Here is a 19,982-nt window from a genome sequence, read left to right on the forward strand (position 1 = left end):
GCAAATTAAAATATAAATAGATACCAACTTGTATTAAATCTAAGTTAGATTTAAAGTTAAAAAGAATACAAAATTCTATTGAGTTATCTATATCACACAGGTTTGATCATGTTATTAGCATTAAGTACTAAAAATCTTGCAAGGTTCAATTTTTTTTTAAAGTTACATTAAATCCCATACCAATTCTATAATCTGTTTCTAAATTATTTAATTATATAATTGGGTTCAATATCAGAGAAAATCAGGGCGGCTTTTTAAAGGTGAAGGTGGATGGTGTGAGATTGCTTAGAAAAAAATTTGCCAAAACACATTAAATAATACTTTGGTAACATGAAAGTAGTCGTCAACCATTCTCTGAAATCAGTGATCACAGCTCTAAAAATGAATCATTAACAAGAACAGAATGAAAAGGAGAAAAAATATTTTTTACAGCATAATTTTATGTTTTCTAATAATAAACACCTGTAACACTTTGTGTATATAAACTTTTTTAATCTACACACTGAAACGAGATCCCTATCTTTGTTAGATTCACTTCTTGAGGAGAACATTTTCCTAAGAACTCTTTTTTGTAAAAGCTGCCTTACTGTGAAGTGATGTTGTATATGTAAAAATGTCTAATGGTATAGTGTTCTGTCACCATATATACACATATGTAGTAATATTCCAGGCATTTTTATTTCAGTGTATTGTTAACGGCTTCCCAATAAGCCAGATAAAAATCTTGTACAAGAACATTAAAGATTAAGGAAAGTGCTTTCCTTAGGTGATTGCTGGCAAAAATTCACCTTCCCATTATAACACAGTCAATGGACAGTGATATATTTTGGCTATTACTTTCCTACAAATTTGGATTCCCAGTTTTCAGAGCTGCTGCCTGTCTAACGTTTGTGGCTTCTTTGGTTGCCTTTTCGTAGGAGTAGGTGCCATGGTGAAAGGTAAATGTGCTACGTTTCTGTTTTGTAAATACTAAACTCCACTTTTTGAACACACAGTGGTAGCAAAAATAAGTCAAAGATGTAATGTCTATTTAAATACGTTTCATCTAGTCGTCAGTGCTTAAATTAGATTGCATGCTTTGGCTAGAATCAACAGTGTAAATATTAAAAACTTCAAAATTCATATGACCCATCCCCCTCCTCTCCATACACGGATACGAAGTTGAAGTGTGTGTGAAAACTACTCCTACCCATTTAAATACTGTAGGGAAAAAAAAAAAAGCTTTTATGTAAGGACTTAAAAAAATACTTGCCATTAAAACTTTTATTCAGGACATTCCAAATTTGCTTTGCTAAATGGATATATTCACTGCTAAAGATACACAGAGACAAGAGCTGTTTTTAAATTTATCACACCGCCCCTAGTTCTGCGCTAAAGAAAGTACATTTTGTATATTTAAAAATACACGCTCATTAAACAAAACTCTTCAAAACCCTAGCGCCCGCACCTAGCTGCCTTCTAGGTTTCAGCTTGTGAGTTTCAGGTCCTTGCACAACACCTAAGACCTGCAAAACTCTTTTTTCTCTCTAATCCTGGCAGAGAACAGTCCGTAGAGATCTCCCTCCACGTCTCCACCCGAATTCCCTCTCTTCCCCAGATTCCACCCGCTTCTTTCCTTCCTCCGCCCCCAGCTCCGCCAGCCCAATCTGTCACAGAAGTTGTGTACAAACTGCGCGGCCGCCCTGCGCGCGAAGCTCGTGGCCCGAGAGGGGTGCGGTCCGCCCGGCGGAGGCGGAGCTCTGGGCAAGCTTCTCCTTTCTCATAGGCTAGTCGCTCCGGCCCGGCCGGCCTCGGGGCCTCGGGATTCGCCGGAGCGCTGCCAGTCTCGCCGCTGGGCCCCGCCCCCCAAGAGTTGGGTAAAATAGAGGCGGGCGTCAAGTGTCAGTAGTCGCGGGGCAGGTACGCGCGCTAGCAGCTCGCTCGGGGACACCGGCCGTGGCGGGAGCGGGCTCCGGGGGAGCGAGGGAGCGTGGCGGGGCGGGGCGGGAGAAAGTGGTCGCCGGGAGGACATCGGCGTTCACGCGAGGCGGAGCGGAAGAGTTTGGGTTTTCGTGCGCGCCTTCAAAAACCGCGCCTGGTGTGAGTTGAAGGGTCCACCCGGAGCCTACCCTCCTCCGCCCGCCGCCCCGCGCCGAGCTCGCCGGCCCGAGTCAGCGTGGGCGACGTGGGAAGCTCGCTCAACCCGCACCCCGCGCCCGGAGCCGACCCCCGAGTTCCCATGGCTACGCGGGTGCTGACCATGAGCGCCCGCCTGGGACCTATGCCCCAGCCGCCGCCCCCGCAGGACGAGCCCGTGTTCGCTCAGCTCAAGCCCGTGCTGGGCGCAGCGAACCCGGCCCGCGACGCGGCGCTCTTCCCCGGCGACGAGCTGAAGCATTCGCATCACCACCCGCAGGCGCAGCCCGCGCCGCCACAGCCGGCGCCGCCGCCCGCCGCCGGCCCGAGACTGCCAGCCGAGGAGCTGGTCCAGGTAGGAAGAGCTGCTCCCTCCCTCCGCCTCCCTCCCGGGACTCGGGCGTGTCCCGCCGCTGCGACGCGCGGGCGACAGGGGCCGCTCCAGGCTGGGGCGCGCGTCGGGGCGCACCGCGGCCCGGGTCTGGGGGGCAGCCCCGCCCTGCCCTCCTGGCCGGGCACTCGCTTTTCGCCGGGAGAAGGTGGGGGTACCTGAAGGGGAGGGTCCAAGGGGAATCCGCCCTGGCGGCTCTGTCCGGGAAAGGGTAAGGAGGGAACTGGTGCTCACACGCACCTTAGTTGTTTTTCTTCCACTCGGGGGATGAAACCTCGTACCTCACGCCCTACTTCGCTTCGATTCCGCGTGTCCTCTTAATCCCGCCTCCTGCCGCTGCCCCGGCCTTGGACTCTCCCCCTACCCACCCCCGTCCCACGCCGTCCCGGGTTCAGTGGAAACGCAAATCAGGGTGCTGTAGGGAGGCCCCTCGGGGGTGCTAGTTTCATATCCCTTGGTGCAACCTGCTTTAGACGCTATCGTAGGGCTGCCTTTGGGAAACGGGAGTTGGGAAAGCTAAGGTGGTGTTGGAGCGCTTATTTTTCCTTAAAAAGAAAGACAAAGAAAGACCGGGGGTTGTTGGTTTCTTCATGTGCGTGTAAATTTCCTCTTGGAGCCTCGATGAAAGCTGGCAGTTGGCTTTTACACTTGCCCGGCAGCCGAATTAGAGCAACCGCCTGTTTCTTTCGCCCACGCAGGGAGTCATATAGCCCAGAAAAAACTTCCCGGGACTTTTAGCCTGTCCCAAGGAAAAAAAAAAAAAAAATTGGAAGCATACCCACATGCAAACAGCTGGAAGAGCTAAAATCAGAAACCACTAACCACCATGGGAGTGAAGTGCACGAAAGGGTTTAGTTCGGTTTATTTCAAGACGCCTCATTTAATAGCCCCTTGGTACACTGTGTATTTGCTACCCAGCTTCTGCTCCGGGAGGTCTGCGAGTGTCGCAGTGCTGTGAAAGGGCAGTGGCATTTGTCAGAGAAGTGACTCACAAGACCAGAGCGTTAATTTTTATTTTTAAATCGTGTCTATGCGGGAGACACGGTCTGTATCCACACCGAATGATTCGGGGTCTGATTTGAAACACTTGAAATTAAGTAGTAGCAGAAAATGACTGTATTATTCACTGGTTAGGATACCGTGGTTGATCGTTCTATGAGCATCTAGTTTGGGGTGTTTTGTGTGTGTTTGTGGGGTTTTTTTTTGTTGAAATTTCCTTTCAGTGTAAAAAATTGTAGAAGTTTATGTTATACCAGGAAAAACGATAGCTGGAAAAGACGGAGGAGACCAGTTACAAGCTGGGTTGTGTCCTAAAAAAAAAAAAAATCACCATTTTAAAATGATTTGGTTATTTGTCAGTTTGCTGCTTAGAAGACACAAGAGGATAAGGTTGAGCTTTTTACAGAGTGAGGGGGAATGTAGCATTGGCCCACTGAGGAGCACACGATAAATCTTTGGCTGATGACTGTGCTGGCGACAGGCAGCCTATCCCCACCCACGGGCCCCTTAGCACCACTCTACCAAGGGAATGGTCTTCCCCTAGGTAATTAAAGATCTGTTTTAGATAGGGATATGAATAGGAACATTTCATTATCATATTAACCAATTACAGAATCTGCTGATTAAAATCAACGTTTAGATCAAATGGTGAAGGGTGAAGTTGGTTTGTTCTTTTCAGTGGATACTATGTTTTGCTCAAGACATTGTATTTAAGTTTCCACTGAACTATAAAATGGAAAAGGCACTGAAATAGCCAAGGAATATGTTTTATATTAAATATTTTAGCAATATCTACCCAAGCAAAAAAAAAAAAAAAAAGGAGAGAGAGAGAGAAATGTTTCAATATTATGGTTAAGGTTTGCTGGGTTTTTTTTTTTCTTTCTGTTTTAAACACTGAATTTACCTGTATGACATAAACAGAATCAAGGTAATTTGGCCATATTACACTAATGTATTTCAGCTGCAAACTTAAATGTAATGGGGCAGGGAACCCTGCTTGTACGTGAGTGATGATAAAGTATATTTTATTATTGCATCAGAAAGGAATATTTTTTCTGTTTGCTTCCTTTTTCTTCTTGGTTTGTCTCTTTCACTTTTTATCTGGGGTTGATTGGGGGCTATTTTACCAAATACTTGTTAAACACAGTTTCGTAAGTTTTTGTGAACCATTTTGTTACACAATTGACAAATAAACCAGATATGTTTATAAGCAACACTTAGGAGTTTGCCTTAGTACTTTTCATAAGGATTGTTGGGGGGAATTTTTAGTAAGCACAGTTTGTCCTTCCTGAGATGATGAATTGGGTGGATTATACATGTTTGTATCTCTTCTTTTTTAGACAAGATGTGAAATGGAGAAGTATCTGACACCTCAACTTCCTCCAGTTTCTATAATTCCAGAGCATAAAAAGTATAGACGAGACAGTGCCTCAGTCGTAGACCAGTTCTTCACTGACAGTGAAGGGTTACCTTACAGTATCAACATGAACGTCTTCCTCCCCGACATCACTCACCTGAGAACTGGCCTCTACAAATCCCAGAGACCGTGCGTAACACACATCAAGACAGAACCTGTTACCATTTTCAGCCACCAGAGTGAAACGACAGCCCCTCCTCCGGCCCCGACCCAGGCCCTCCCTGAGTTCACCAGTATATTCAGCTCCCACCAGACCGCAGCTCCAGAGGTGAACAATATTTTCATCAAACAAGAACTTCCTACACCAGACCTTCATCTTTCTGTCCCTCCCCAGCAGGGCCACCTGTACCAGCTCCTGAATACACCGGATCTAGATATGCCCAGTTCTACAAACCAGACAGCAGTGATGGACAGTCTTAATGTTTCAGTGTCGGCCGCCATGGCGGGTCTTAACACTCACACCTCTGCCGTCCCGCAGACTGCCATGAAGCAATTCCAGAGCATGCCCCCTTGCACATACCCCATGCCAAGTCAGTTTCTTTCCCAGCAGGCCACTTACTTCCCCCCGTCACCACCAAGCTCAGAGCCTGGAAGTCCAGATAGACAAGCAGAGATGCTCCAGAATTTAACCCCACCTCCATCCTATGCTGCTACAATTGCTTCTAAACTGGCAATTCATAATCCAAATTTACCTGCCACCCTGCCAGTTACTTCGCAAAACATCCAGCCTGTCAGATACAATAGAAGGAGTAACCCCGATTTGGAGAAACGACGCATCCACTACTGCGATTATCCGGGTATGTGATCCTACCTGGTTGAAGCATCGATATGTGTATTTAGTGTGTGTTTGTGTGTGCCTTTTTACACGGGAGAGTAGTGCTTGACAATAAAAAAAAAAAATTCACCTACTCTGTTCTTGTCACATCCCAGTCTCTGTGCCTTACCCAAGTTTGTAACCATTTAGTTACCTAGTGTTTATGTGATGTGTTAAAAAGTCTGGAATATTTGGAAAAAAAGATTACTTTGGACTTTTTTCTCTTTAATATTATATACCTTAGAGTCTTGCTACATTTTCTTTGTTTACTGTAGCAATCTAAATTGGAGTTGTTAATTCTACATTAAGTTCTCTGAAAAGGGATTACTTAAGTAAGGTAGGGGAAAATAAGGGGTGGGAATGAAGAGTAGGTTGCTACAAGACAGAACTATCTACAGAATAGATTTCAAGGTTGGTTCTGATAGCATGTGAACATACGCTCATTCTTGAATGAGATACGTGGCCCAAAATATAAACTGATGATGGTTATGAATATATCTATAAGTTGCTGGCATAAGCTAGTTTATGATTAATACAGGGTTTAATTTATTATACATGATATGGCATGACATACTAAACGAAAAAACAAGAAATGTGGGAGTACAGAAAATTGAGTCATCTTGGATAATGGTTTAACATTGTCAGCTCTAGAGCCATTAAAATTTTTTAAATCACTGAAGTATGTGTTACTAGTTAGTATAAAGCACCTACTGGTATACGCACACATTTCCCATTTGTGGCTTGGCTTGATTGCCTGCTCTCTTTCTGCTAAAGTGATACATAAAGCAAATCACATTATACCTTTAATCAGGTAGTAGGGGAGTATGCTTTAAGACATCTCTTAAAATTGAAGTTTCAAATACCTCCTTGTGTGAGAGATTTCTTCTTTAAAGCCAGATTTTAAACACCGAGTCATCAAATGTAAAGATTGCAAAAGGATCTCCAGAATGACACGCTGTTCTTCTCCTTTATTTTAGGCTGCACAAAAGTTTATACAAAATCTTCTCATTTAAAAGCTCATCTGAGGACTCATACTGGTATGTTAATTTTCTTGTTAATTCTGTGAGTTTTGTAAACAGTGTTAAGTGGTATTCATCCTTTAAAAGCCAACACGTGGTTTGATCTCTTCTTTCTTCTTTCAACTTTTACTTTTTTAATGGCCTACCTTTTCAGCACTGGCCTGGCTCAAAATTCAGTTCAGTGAAAAAGTTTGGTTCCAGGAAGGCTGACGTTCCCTCACTAAGGCCTTGCCCTGTCACCTCACGTAGAATTAATTGCTCGCAAACATAAACAACGAAGTTTACTAATGGATTTTAAAACTTTAATGGCACTGCTATTCCTATCTTGAAGGAAAAAATGTAACTCATTTTCTCCCTCCGCAGCAAATCAGTTGGCTTCTATAAAACTATATCAAACACTAAAACCTTTTCTATTTAGCATGTAAAGCATAACTGCTGAATACATTATCTTTAGTTTCACCTTAACCTAAAATATCTGCGTTTAGCATGTTTTCCATGCTTGGTGAAAGGTAGGGTCGAAATTGCAGAGTATTAAAATCAGGCAAAACTGGGGTCATGGTTTAAAAGTTACTCTACATCCTACCCCAGCCCGTATTTTATACATCGGAGAGACTTTATCTTTATTCTAGCTTATATCTCATCCGTGTTTAACATGTTTAGCCCCTATAATTTTGTGAATACATATCTTGTCAGATCTATGCAATCATTTAAAAATGCTTTTTCATTTTAAAACTTTACATCAGAACTCATTTGAGGACGAAACGAGGTGGCAAGCTGTAAAAGCCTCCAAGTACCCAAAGTATTTGCAAATATATAGGTGGTTACTGTTCGTGATTTTCTTAAAAGGATAGCTCTAAAGGGAGGAACCTATACAAAGTGATGTTTTGTTTTTTTTCTCTCAGTAAATGCAGCTTTAACCTAAAGTTCAGAGAATAAGTTTGCTAAGAAAAGCAATGACCTAGCAAAATGTTTTATTCCATCATTGCTATGGAAACCAAAGTATTCAACAGTTCCTTTGAATGGGTTGTTGGATTAGTCTGAGGACTTGAATCTCCCCAGGCTGGATGTTACTATGGAAATTGAGTTTTGATAAATGAAACAGTTATCTCTTAACTGCTGCATTAAAAAGTAAAAGCCTTTGAACAAAGGTCAGTGCTGAGATCGAGCTCTAAGAGGAATATGGCTGCAGACATTTTGTATGCACGTTAGGAAGTATTACTTGATATCGCAATGATAAACACTACTTCTTCAAACCTGAATAGTGTTGGCAACAACGTGGTAGGTTCCAGGGCTTTCTGAGCAATTGCTTTTAAAGAAAAGACATCTCATGTATTTATCAGTGAAACCAATGGGTTAATCCGGCCCAAAGTTTTTAGATAGAGACAGATTGATTATGTAAAAGGAAAGATCCTACCTCAGCAGCCCAAAGTAGAAGTTATATTTATAGTTAAACAAACAGCCATTAAGCATATAAACTCAACCTGAAGTTTTCAGAATACATATGACAAGGCCATGAAAACATTCCCTATAGAAATACTAAACTATCCTTTATGTGTTATATATTAAGGAAACATTGAAAATGGGTTTTTACTTGAATTTTGATTAAGGAGAAGAGGAAATAACTTCAAAACTTCTGAACGATTGTTTTATTTTCCTTTGAAAGTCCTTGAAACAGGAGATAGAAAGGAGAGAACACGTTTCTCCTGAGGTTAAAGTCTCCTAATAAAAGAGGAGGGCGATACTATATAACGATGTAATCAACTGCTTATTGCAGGGATGTAGTCAGAGCATATCTAAGTGGCCTTGCAACCCCTGTCAGGGTTTAGTGCTCTGAATGCTTATACCTAGGAGTCTGGAACTTGACCTGCTGGCAGAGAAATTTAATAGTGGGTTGTCTTAACAATGCTCGTACTTAAAAAAAAAACAAAAAACAACTAAAAAGAAGATGTAGGCCTAGTTTGGGTCCCATGCATCGACTTTTTCACCAGATCATAAATGTGTGGCCATCGACATCTGATGAGTGAGACCCTGTAATCCAGTTTAATAAAGTTTTGTTTGATAGCCTTTCAGATGCCTTGGGGAGGGTTTGTAGCAGACTTGTTCATCTGGCTAAACCCGTTCTTGGGTAATCATAGAGCATTGAGGTTGTTTTCTCCTCATTTCTAGTTTCTAGACAATGCCTTTGAAAATTACCTGTGCTCTCTCATTGCATCCTCCCCTCCCTGCCTGTTGTTTTTTAATGAATGTATCTGAAGCCAGCAAAGTCTTTTTTTTTCTTCTTCTTCCTTTAAAGGCCCAGGTATTTCTAAGTAACTGCTCTCATGTATTAGATTTTTGTTTTCTTTCTCTCTCCCGCCCACCCCCTTCCCACCTCCCCTGACAATTTGTTAGGGGACTTTAAAAACAATTTATATGGGAAGGTCGATCTTGTTTTTGATATCAAAAATAAAAAATGACTTTTGAAATGATTGCCATTTGGCAGGCAGAATGTGAAGGACCCTAGGATTTCTTTGGAATATAATTGTGATTGCTTTAAAATGTCAAGTTACCTTATGTTTTAAAAACGATTTAAGCAATTAAAACAGCCTATGCCTGAGTTCTATTTAATTGCATATTCTGGATTTTTAGATTGCAAATGCTTCTTGACTTAAAAATTGAACCTAAGGAAATAGTCCTTCCAAAACAAGACCTTTTTTAAAAATATTTGGGATGAAAGAGTAGAAAATTATCAGTTTCTTGAACCAGAAGTCTCATAGCATTCAAGTTTTTCTAAGTTTATACACTTCGATTTCTTTATTCAGAAAGAATATGCAAATAATAAAAAGTTCTATATATGGGTAGACAGAATACCTGAAACGGATGTTTCCTCTTTTCTAGGGAAAAAACTATTTCACTTAAAAACATGCTACATCTTTATATACATGTGGTACCATACTTGTAAGCCTATACGGGTACCCTTAAACGTGTGTAGGGGTGTTTGTGTGTTATTTGTAGTGTGTGTATATACATGTCATGCCTCTGGTTAGAAATAATTATGGCTGCTTCTAGGCAACAGTGTCAAGAAGTGTATATTTCCAAATAAAATTATTTGCACTCTTAACACCATTTAAATTTGAACATTCTACTGAAATTTGTGTAAGCCTCATGATGTGTACAAGGGGCTTTACCCATTGCCATCATTTGAAAGCTGCTCCCAAGCACCTTTTTAAAAAAGAGATTCACATACCATTCTGCCCTTACAAATCAAGGTGACTGTTAAACTGATTCATAAATCAAAAAGAATATTCTGCTGCAACCAGCAGTATAGTTGTTTCTGCTCATACATCTTACTGTCTTTAATTTCGTAGTGAAGATTTTAAAAACTTCTGAGCACAGGCTTGGGGCCAAAATATAGGAAAAAGTTAAGACTATATATAACAAAGAAAAATTTGCAAGAAATTGAAAACATTTCTCATCATCTGATACTGGTTTCATGAGTGTGGAAATTTCTTTGAAAATTGTGTTTACACATTAGTAAAAAGTACTTACTTTCCAAAGAAAGAGTTCTGAAGAAGTAAATAGTGAACTCTGAATACAGATGTTTGAAATCTGAGTAGTTTTAGTCACATGTATGGCTGTACACTTAACCCTAGAGTATATACTAAAGCAGTTGGGAAAAGCGGGTATGGTAACATTTTAAGGTCCTTTGTCAGCTGTCTGGAGCCGGGCAGAAAACGAGCATCTGTGCAGAATCTGAGCAGCACACGCACTGGGCTCCAGTATCCCTTAGACCCAGACTCTGCACGGGCTGCCACGTGGGGACTAAATGACCCCAGAACGCCCTGCCATGGGTTGACAAGAAAAGGACCATTGGAAACACCCCACAGAAGAAAATGGAAACATAAATAACATAACAACACAAAATGGACTGTGGGTGAAGCACTATCCTGTTAGAATCTCACAGTGAGCCGTATTTGGGATTCCTTGTTTAAGAAAGAATTTCACAGTAAGCCTTGCAAAGATTTTGAGCCCAAGCCTACTTGTAAAGAGACTAAATTCCTACGTTCTGCCTTACTTGCTCTGTAGAACACTTTCTTTTCTAATGACATTTATATTAAGATGTTACCATGTATACTTTAAAATACAGAATCTCTGCTAGAGATTTATTGCTAAGCATTGATTTTAGTTTCAGTTTGGGTACTAAAAAATCCTTAGATATAAATTCCTGTCTAGTTCCTTGCTCTACACTTATTATCCATTAAATATAGTAAGTATGGATTTTTATTTTAAAATACTGACCGTGTTGATAATAAAGGTATTTTGATTTGTAACACTTCCCCACAAATAGAAAACATTCATAATGTTCTGAGCATGAGTTACTCCTTTTGTGGAACTGTGGGAAGTGGTAAAACACTTAAAAAATATAGGAAGGACTTCATTTCCTTCAAAGATGATTTAGAGCTAAAATCAGCCTATGATTGTACATATGGCCTTAGTGGAGATCATGCAGTTTGGATCTAGAGATCAATATTGGTTAAATGTGTAACCTGTGTTATCTGTAGAGGCGAAGAAGTTTTGCAGCATGAAATTATTTAGTGCTCAGTGATTTTTTTGAGTCTATATTTGAAAACTATGCAGGAAAAAGTATCACATTTAGCCTGTGTTATATGTTACTAGTTAAACATTCTTAAATTATTTTTGTTTGCAGCTTTGAAATTTATTTTCTATATTGACAATTTCAAGTTAATGTAAACAAAAAAAATAGTGGCTTAAAGAGATTCTCTGGTTCAGACCCCTGGAAAGGTATTTATGAGCGTGAAAACTTAGAAACAATTTCTTTTTAATGACTCACTGGGAAGATTAAACTTTGCTTTTGGGACTTGTTCTTTCATCCGAAAAACATTTACATAGGAAATTGATTAAACGTTATTTTGAGATGATAAAGCTTATGGAAGGTTAAGTATAATTTGATTAAGTAAATGTTTTTGACTGATCTTGTGGAGGATCCAAAGAGAATCTCTTCTTCTGTTTTTATAAATTAGTGGGAGAAGGTGGTTCATAGATGGATTAAATAGAATTGCTGAAGTTGAGACAGAAACAGTTAGCTTGTGAAGGTAGTGAGAATGTAGTTTTTTTTTTAAGTAATGGTTTAATCACCAAAGGTTTTTACTTTGGCAGATATTTTTAGCTCTATAGAAAGTAATAGTTGTTGACTTGATGAGCTACGTCTTTTCAAGTGAAAGATTAGAAACAAAGTAATGTCCTACTTCAGTAAGTGTCTCTGTAGCAGAGACACTTACTGTCTCTGTATTCTGTCAGCCTGTATTATTTATATTCAAGGATCTTTAACAACTCTGATTAAGGGTGAGTTACTGTTTTAGAAGTACACCATAGGTAGCTTTCATAAAAAAACATCGGGGCAAAAGAAAATACTTTTGACTACTTTATAAATATAAACCTTTAAGAGTTGGGAAGAATCTGCAGGTCAAGGTAACCACGTTAAGTGCAAATTAAAGGAAAGGATATCTAGTACTCATTCAGTGCTAGAAAAATGAAAACAGAATTTTTCTGGTTTGGTTAAAAAGGAGAAGGTAAAATATTTCACCAAGACTTTGCTTTTTTTAAAAAAAAATTTGGTTTGGGCTCTTATTACAAGAAGGTGAATCTGAATGTTGTCTTTTTGTCAGGAGACTCAGGAATTGGTATTTCATTAACACTATCAATGATAGAGGATGTTTTTGTCCAGAACCCCTAGGAGAAGTAGCAGAGAGGAGCTTAGGTGCCTAGAGATTGGTCCTGCTGGGGTAGAGATATCCTGTCACCCAGGATATCACACCCACCCCTGTCCCCTTCAGGTGTAGCAGTTCCCTGGCTGCCTTTGGCCAGCACTAGGGGCTCCACAACTGCTTGGTTTTCACCAAATCCAGTCCAGTTCTGGAAAAGAAAGCTCATTTACATAGTTGATTTATCCTTGGACAACTTCAGGATGGATAATCAACTGATTCTGAACATGTCCTTCGGAAGAGGCTAAAAAGTACGGTTCTCGCCTAAATGTACCTTTAATCAGATTACACTCAGTGGTCCTCAGCAAAACAGAACCAGGCAAAGCCCTGCTACCGGTGGGTTCATAGAAAAAAAAGACACAATATGGTGGCCTCACACTAGATGCTTCCCTGTCTCTTATACCTTCCCTCCTTTTCGTGAATGAAAATTCCCAAGTTGGTCAGCCTTGGGCCAAACGTGATTAACCAAAGGTGCATGAGGAGAAGTGAGGCAATAGAAGACAGTCTCTGCCTTTGAGGAACTTTCATGGCTAGTTAAGGAGGCAAAATACAGCTATTTGAAGCCTTCATTCAGCAATATCTGTGCCAGTGTAAATCAGTCATTTAAATCACATTTAAGTGATGATGGGGATATAGAGAAGTGGAATGATTTCTCTTGGACTGTTCAGAGGTTTTCTAGAAGGAATCAGGTGAGTCCGATTTTAAAGGTACACAGGGAGAAAGAAGGGAATTTCTTAATATATCCTTTTAATTAGCCTCCTTAAAGTGAGTACGTTATTGACAGGGATACTATATCTAGTAAACATTAGGTGCATTTTGCAAATACTGGCAATACAGATCTTTGAAATGAACTGCCTACCCTTCTGTTGCCAGGTGTAGGAGATGTTCTGCAATGACCTTTAATAAAAAGATTTTTAATGGAAAATTACTGACATAGATATATAGAAATATGAATTAATGAGCCCAAATCATCTTGCTTTATCTGTTTTTTAAGATACCTAACATTTCCCTATGAGTTTATTTAATCTTGGATTAAAGCTTCTTTTTTTTTATCCTTTTATTAGAATGTATACTGTTTCAGCTCTAAATTCCTTAAGTCGCTAATGATGGGAAAGATCTAATTATTCTTGAATTGCATGAAAATATTTTCCTCCTGAAATAAGAGCCCAATTTGAGCATCAAGGACTCAAATTCTAAGAATTAAGCTTAAGTATTGACTATTGAAATAATTTTATTCCACTTTAACAGTCAGAATAGAATATGGATGTTAAGCTCTTTGAGGCCAGAGACCAAGTCTTATTCGTTGTGTTTTGCAAGTCGCTTGGTACAGGTTACACTCATCAGTACAGGTTATACTCTCCTTTACTAAACATTGACTTGAATTTTGATGATTTTGGGCCTCTGTCAAACGTAATTGATTGGATTTATTTTTTAGCCATCAGGAAGGAAACCAGGTACACAAATTTGCTGTAACAAAAACGTTACCTAAAATAACTATTGTAAGATAAATATTGCCATCTGTGATATTTTTCTTTTGTTAGAAGAATCTGTGTAGAACATTCTAGGGAAAGGCCTTGGTGTGAGTCTATTGAGTATGTTCAGCAGAGCAGAGAAACTTTTCCCATTCTATTGTGGTAGATTCAAAAGTCATTTCTTAATCTATTCAGCAGAAGAAAAAACATCGCTAAAGACTTTTCAAATACTTTACAGACATGTTCTGCTAACCCACTGAAGTTCCTTTAGCCTGGGGTAAAAGAGAGCCGTCATTAGGTGATATTTGGGGATTGTCAGTCCCAGCATAGAACAGCTCTCAGGACTCCACAGGTCCTGAAAAGCAGGTCTCCGCCCAGCCAGGGATGGCTCAGTCGGAGTGTGTCCTGTGCTTCAGACCGTCTGTGATTTCAGGCCTGCTCTCAGTCCATTAAGCTAGTCATTAACTGAGCTTCACAAGTGGCTTCAGAATCTTTAAATAGAGGTGAACAATATCTTTGTGTTGCTTAAGTCATTCATATAGAGCGTGTATTAGTGTTTGCTAATGGAGGATGTAGGCAGGACATTGAGGAAAAGTGGCAGGCCAGGCTTCTGAACGTGGAGCTCATCATTTTGCTTCTGACTCCTGGAGGTGTTGTGAGGATAAATGAGATACAAGTACCTGAGTTGGGAGTATGTGCTCAGTGTCTGCTTCTGCCTACTCCCTTCTTCTACTGGTAATGTTTTTGCTTAACATTAATTGACTTAATCAGTATGGACCCATATGTATGTGTAACTTAACAATTTTTTAAAAGATCAGGGATTTCTAGTAAAATAGTCCTAGTAATTTTAAAAGAGAATGAGAAAGTACATACTTTATTTGAGATAATTGAAGCTTGCTTTACATGCTGTACAAATTTGTCACTTTTTTTTTCTTTTTGCCTTTGGAAAGTTTCACATTAACAGCATGAGAACTTAAAAATACAGTTGATGTTGAAAGAGCTTAACTAAATATTTTAAATTGGTGGTATTGGAAAGAGATTCTGTAAAAATCCAATTAAACTTTTGAAAGCTCTATCTTGTTGAAATAACTTAAAGGAAGTTAGTTTGGTTTCCCAGAAGTACTATGCATAGTGTTTCTGGCTGAGGAAGAAAGGCCTGAATCTGCTATTTGGCCAAAAATTGGGTACCAGTTTCCTCTACAATGTTTTACTTGAGCCGTGTTGACACTTGAACAAATCCCGTAGAAACTGCCTCAAGTGGGGAATAGTTGTCCTTGCTTTTATGGTGAAGCCCTGGCCCCATAACTAACGTCCAGACAGTGGTAGTATTCTTGGCTGAATAATCTATAGATACATATAAATTGAGAGCAAAACCCCAAATGTTTTAGGAATTTTCATGGCTACCGTTTTTCAACCAATCAGTAAAGTAAACTTTTAAAAATACTGATGCAGTTTATTGCTTCCTAGCCAGTAAAAATAGTGAACAAAAAGAGTCTAGTGTCCCTTGTTTCTTAAATAAACTTTGAAAATTCAGTTCTCTTGCCATTTAATTATTCAATTCAAAAGACTAGAATGACTTCTTTTAAATTTGGGGCACTTTAGGAATTTTTTTCCTTGCCTCAGACATCAGAAATAACTTTCTCTTCCCATTAAATGACAGTAAAGTATTTAACCAACATGTTTGTTTTTGTGATTTATTTTTCACGGGGAACAAAAACAAACACTTGTGTGCAAAAGGTTAATTTTTTCTGTTTGATTTACATCGACAAGAGTGATAGCTACATTTACAACTGGCATTAAGACGTTTCTATGTATTAAACAGATTACATGTGAATATAAGTGAAAGAAAAGTGGTTTATTTCTTGTTACTCAAAAGGTTTAAGTATATTAGCTTAAATTCTTTGAATTTACTCTGAGGGGGGAAAAAACATTTCAGGTATTGAGGTGTGCATTTTTTTTAAATGGAGCAGTAGGAACCTAAAAGGGACTTAAAAACACAAAAAATATCTGTGTCTTGGCTCAGAGGCAGAGGAGAGGAGAGGCAAAGGGTGGCTAAGGGGTGCACACCACAGCAGTTGAAAGGAAATCTCCTGGGAAGTAACTGGTACAAGATTCAGAGGGCTGCTCTGGCCCTTCCATCTTTGTCCTTAATGGGATTTTGTTCAGGTGTCAAGAGTGGTTATCAGGACAGCAAAAATACATTAACCACGAGCTGTGGAAATCTTCGTTGATGTGAACAATGTCTTTTAAAATTTGGACTCAGTTGAGTAATCTTACAACTTCCTGAATATGATCCTGCTAAATCAGGCAGAAAGGTAGTTGGATTTCATTGTGGTACTGAGTAACCAGTGTTCAAAGCACCTCTTCCCTTGCAGAAGAAAACGTTTTAAGGAATTTAGGAGTTTGGCTACTCAGAGTTTTAAAATGCTATCCATATAAAACTCAGCAGTAAGCCAGCAGTACTTTAATGTGCAGATTGACTTCACAAGCTCTCATCTTAAACAAACTCATGGAAAATCATAACAAAATAAAGCAAAAATATAGGAACTACAAGTGAATGCTCAGTGAGAAGTTCTTAGGTTTGGGGATTTATTTAGAGGAATACATGATCTTAATTAAATAGAACTAATCAATTCTAAAACTGGGAGTTACGACTGCCTTATAAATAGCAAGTAGTTTTTTTTTCCAAAAGTGACATTAATTTTATTTGTATATCAAAAATATGCAATGATGCAGGGTAATTGCATGAAGTCAGAAGCTGGTCTGGAGTGAAGGGTAGCAAAGGCCTTTGCCAGACCATCCGGGAGTTTCTTTGGGTGCCACTATAGGCAGAATCCTTTTGGGCTGCCAATACTGAGTAGTTTTGAAAGATTAGCAACCAGCAAACTTTAGACAACATTAAGAAAAATACAGATTGCAAGGGATAGGGCAGCGGCTCAGATATCAATTCACCATTTAAGTGAAGAGAGCTGTGAAAGAACAGGAAGATTGAATTAGAGGCTTTTCTATGTTACACATACAAGCTCCATGAGGTCAGGCATTTTTGTTTTATCCTAAGCATTCAGGACGGTGCCTGGCATATAATATGCATTTGGCACGTCGTTGATGAAGTGAATTTTGCTTTTTGGCTCAATGCATTGCAGAGGAAAATTAAATGCATTTATCAGCAAATGTTAGAATTGTTGTGGCTGTTTCATGACCCTTCACCAAAGTGAAGTTATCGGTACCAGACTTTCTGATCTGGTTGAGGAATTATTAAATGGCAAATGCATAAAGCTTTAGCACCATTCAACTTTACTCTTTTTCCAGCTTTGGTTTGCTTCAGTCTGAAAAATGGGAAGGTGTGTACGTATGTGTACTGGAGTGAATTTCAAAGAGCCAGTGCCCAGTAGTCCATGTTGGAAAGCCATGTGTTCAAGCAAACTGGCTTACGTGCTGGACGTTCCAGTGTGGCTAATTCAGAAACTTTTAGGACCACTTTGTTGAAGTAAAGGATCTCAGTTGTGGTCCATTAAGTTTATAGTATTGATGGACAGAATACTTTTTCTCTCTGTAATTAAGTGCTCTTCTGCAAAACAGTGACTCTCTGTGCTAGATGACTCGAGGGGTTTTTAGTTCATCAAGGAATTCGCACACTTCCCTCCTTGGAGCATGAGTTTGAGAGAAACGCCTTAGCAGGCAGTACTGCCTGTATCCGTGTTCCGAGTCATCCCTTCACCTCCTCCTCTTGGTCCCTTGGCACAGGTGAGAAGCCGTACAAGTGCACCTGGGAAGGCTGCGACTGGAGGTTCGCGCGCTCGGACGAGCTGACCCGACACTACCGCAAGCACACGGGGGCCAAGCCCTTCCAGTGCGGCGTGTGCAACCGCAGCTTCTCCCGCTCGGACCACCTGGCCCTGCACATGAAGAGGCACCAGAACTGAGCTGCCGCTGCCGCCACCCGCGTATCGCCTGCCGCCGCTCCTCCGCTCGCTTGGCAAAATTCTAAACTACAAACTTAATTATATAGAGAAAGATGAAAACGAAAACAAAAGACTGGAAATGTATATTTTGTATATTTGAGAAAACAGGGAATACATTGTATTAATACCAAAGTGTTTGGTCCTTTTCAGAATCTGGAATGCTTGCTGTAACCTGGCTTCACCCAGGCAGATGCCAATCATCTCAGACAGGCAGCCTCATCTCAGTGCGGATTGGGCGTGCAGGGTGTGTTTGCAGTGTTCTTCCCAAAGCACCACCGTTTAATGTGACAGTGTTTAGTAAACAAGTCAGTTGGCAGGCACAGGAAGTCGGCTGGATTGTGTGTCAAGATTTTACTTGACATCAGAGGAGTTTTTTTCAATACTAGGTAATTCTCTAGAGGTGCGCAGCATACCTGGCAATTCCAAATAGCCATTGAACAAACTTTTTTTTTTTTTTTTTTAAATATGAGTTGCCTATATTTGCTCTTCGAAATTTTGTAAATATGCAAATCAGCTTTATAGGTTTATTACATGTTTTCTAAGATTCTTTTGGGGAAAAATCATAAATAATTCTTTTGAAAATAACCATGAATACATTGACAGTTAGAACCTGTGGTAAGATACCTTTTAAAACCTTACCAAATTCATTTCTCTAGGGGGAAGAGATAATAATCATTCAAATGAACTTCAAAAGCAGATTTCATGCACTGATTAAAATCAGATTGTTTATTTTAAATATGAGCGACATTTTGTATGAATTGTGAACTCGAGCTAAAAGACAGTTAACAATATTCAAAAATTAAACCTCTTACAACAAGCTGAACAGTATCATTTTTTAAAAAGACAGACTTACGTAGTTTTCACATGGCAATGTTGAGTTTATGATGTAGTTTTTCGTATATGGAAACATGGAATTTATGATGCAGGTTTCATATATCGAGATGTTTGCTCGTGCAGTACAGTTGGTTAAATGCCAGTTTATGTCGACTTTGCATGTAATATACAGTGAGACACAGTAATTTTACCTAAATTACAGTGCAGTTTAGTTAATCTATTGTTAATACTGACTCAGTGTCTGCCTTTAATTATAAATGACATGTTGAAAACTTAAGGAAGTAAGTGCTACACATATGCAATATAAAATAGTAATGTGACACTGATGCTGTCAACCAAAGGGCAGAATGAATAAGCAAAATGCCAAAAGCGGTCTTAATTGAAATGAAAATTTAATTTTGTTTTTAAAATATTGTTTATCTTTATTTATTTTGTGGTAATATAGTAAATTTTTTAGAAAATTTTCATAACTTGATAAATTATAGTTTTGTTTGTTAGAAAAGTTGCTCTTAAAAACGTGTAAATAGATGACAAACGGTGTAAATATTTTGTAAGAGGCTTCAAAATGTTTATACGTGGAAACATACCTACATGGAAAGCATAAGTTGGTTGCTGTTTTGCTTCTTTTTCCCTCTTATTTTTGTATTGTGGTCATTTCCTATGCAAATAATGGAGCAAACAGCTGTATAGTTGTAGAATTTTTTGAGAGAATGAGATGTTTATATATATAAATGACAAATTTTTTTGGAAAATAAAAAGTGCCTAAAAGATTCATGTTGTGCCTTCCTTCTTCCCCTACCATAGCAAAAACAATGAACAAATTCCTTTCTCATAGCTATATAAAAGGGTCTGTTTTATGTGGGCAGTTAATAAGAAAACAATTCCTACTTTGAACCAGTATCTACTTTTGTTTAAGACAAAAGAGAGGAATTTGTTTTTACAATATCGGAGGTATAAAGGGAGGCATACTTCATGAATGCTGATTTCTTTAGCCCCCTCTCTGGTCATTACACAGACACATATTGACTTTACCTTTTCAAGATCATTAGTTGAAGACACTGTGGAGCTAACTTGTATATAGCCTAGTTTTGTCAGAGGTAAACAAAACAAGAATTGGGGTTTTAACTTTTTTTTCCTTTTTAAAAGAGAAAGGGAATTTCCAGGTGGTCCAGTGGTTAGGACTCCACCCTTCCACTG

At 39.4% G+C, this 19,982-nt stretch overlaps 1 protein-coding gene across 1 annotated transcript; it reads left to right on the top strand.

The window, feature by feature from the left end:
• The first annotated feature begins 1,902 nt into the window (after positions 1–1,902).
• KLF5 (KLF transcription factor 5) lies at positions 1,903–19,548 on the top strand. The gene is made up of 4 exons (XM_059995627.1): positions 1,903–2,470; positions 4,846–5,719; positions 6,714–6,773; positions 17,734–19,548. The coding sequence occupies exons 1-4, from the start codon at positions 2,219–2,221 to the stop codon at positions 17,910–17,912; spliced, it is 1,365 nt and encodes a 454-aa protein (XP_059851610.1). The 5' UTR covers positions 1,903–2,218; the 3' UTR covers positions 17,913–19,548.
• Positions 19,549–19,982: the final 434 nt, after the last annotated feature.

The sequence above is a fragment of the Delphinus delphis genome, chromosome 18 (genome assembly GCF_949987515.2).
Source record: "Delphinus delphis chromosome 18, mDelDel1.2, whole genome shotgun sequence".
Lineage (NCBI taxonomy): Eukaryota > Metazoa > Chordata > Mammalia > Artiodactyla > Delphinidae > Delphinus > Delphinus delphis.

Excerpts from the sequence above, each read along its gene's own strand:
- KLF5 (XM_059995627.1), top strand. The coding sequence starts at position 2,219 with ATGGCTACGCGGGTGCTGACCATGAGCGCCCGCCTGGGACCTATGCCC. Across the intron at positions 2,471-4,845 it reads CAGCCGAGGAGCTGGTCCAG|ACAAGATGTGAAATGGAGAA; the intron begins GTAGGAAGAGCT and ends CTTCTTTTTTAG. Across the intron at positions 5,720-6,713 it reads CCACTACTGCGATTATCCGG|GCTGCACAAAAGTTTATACA; the intron begins GTATGTGATCCT and ends CCTTTATTTTAG.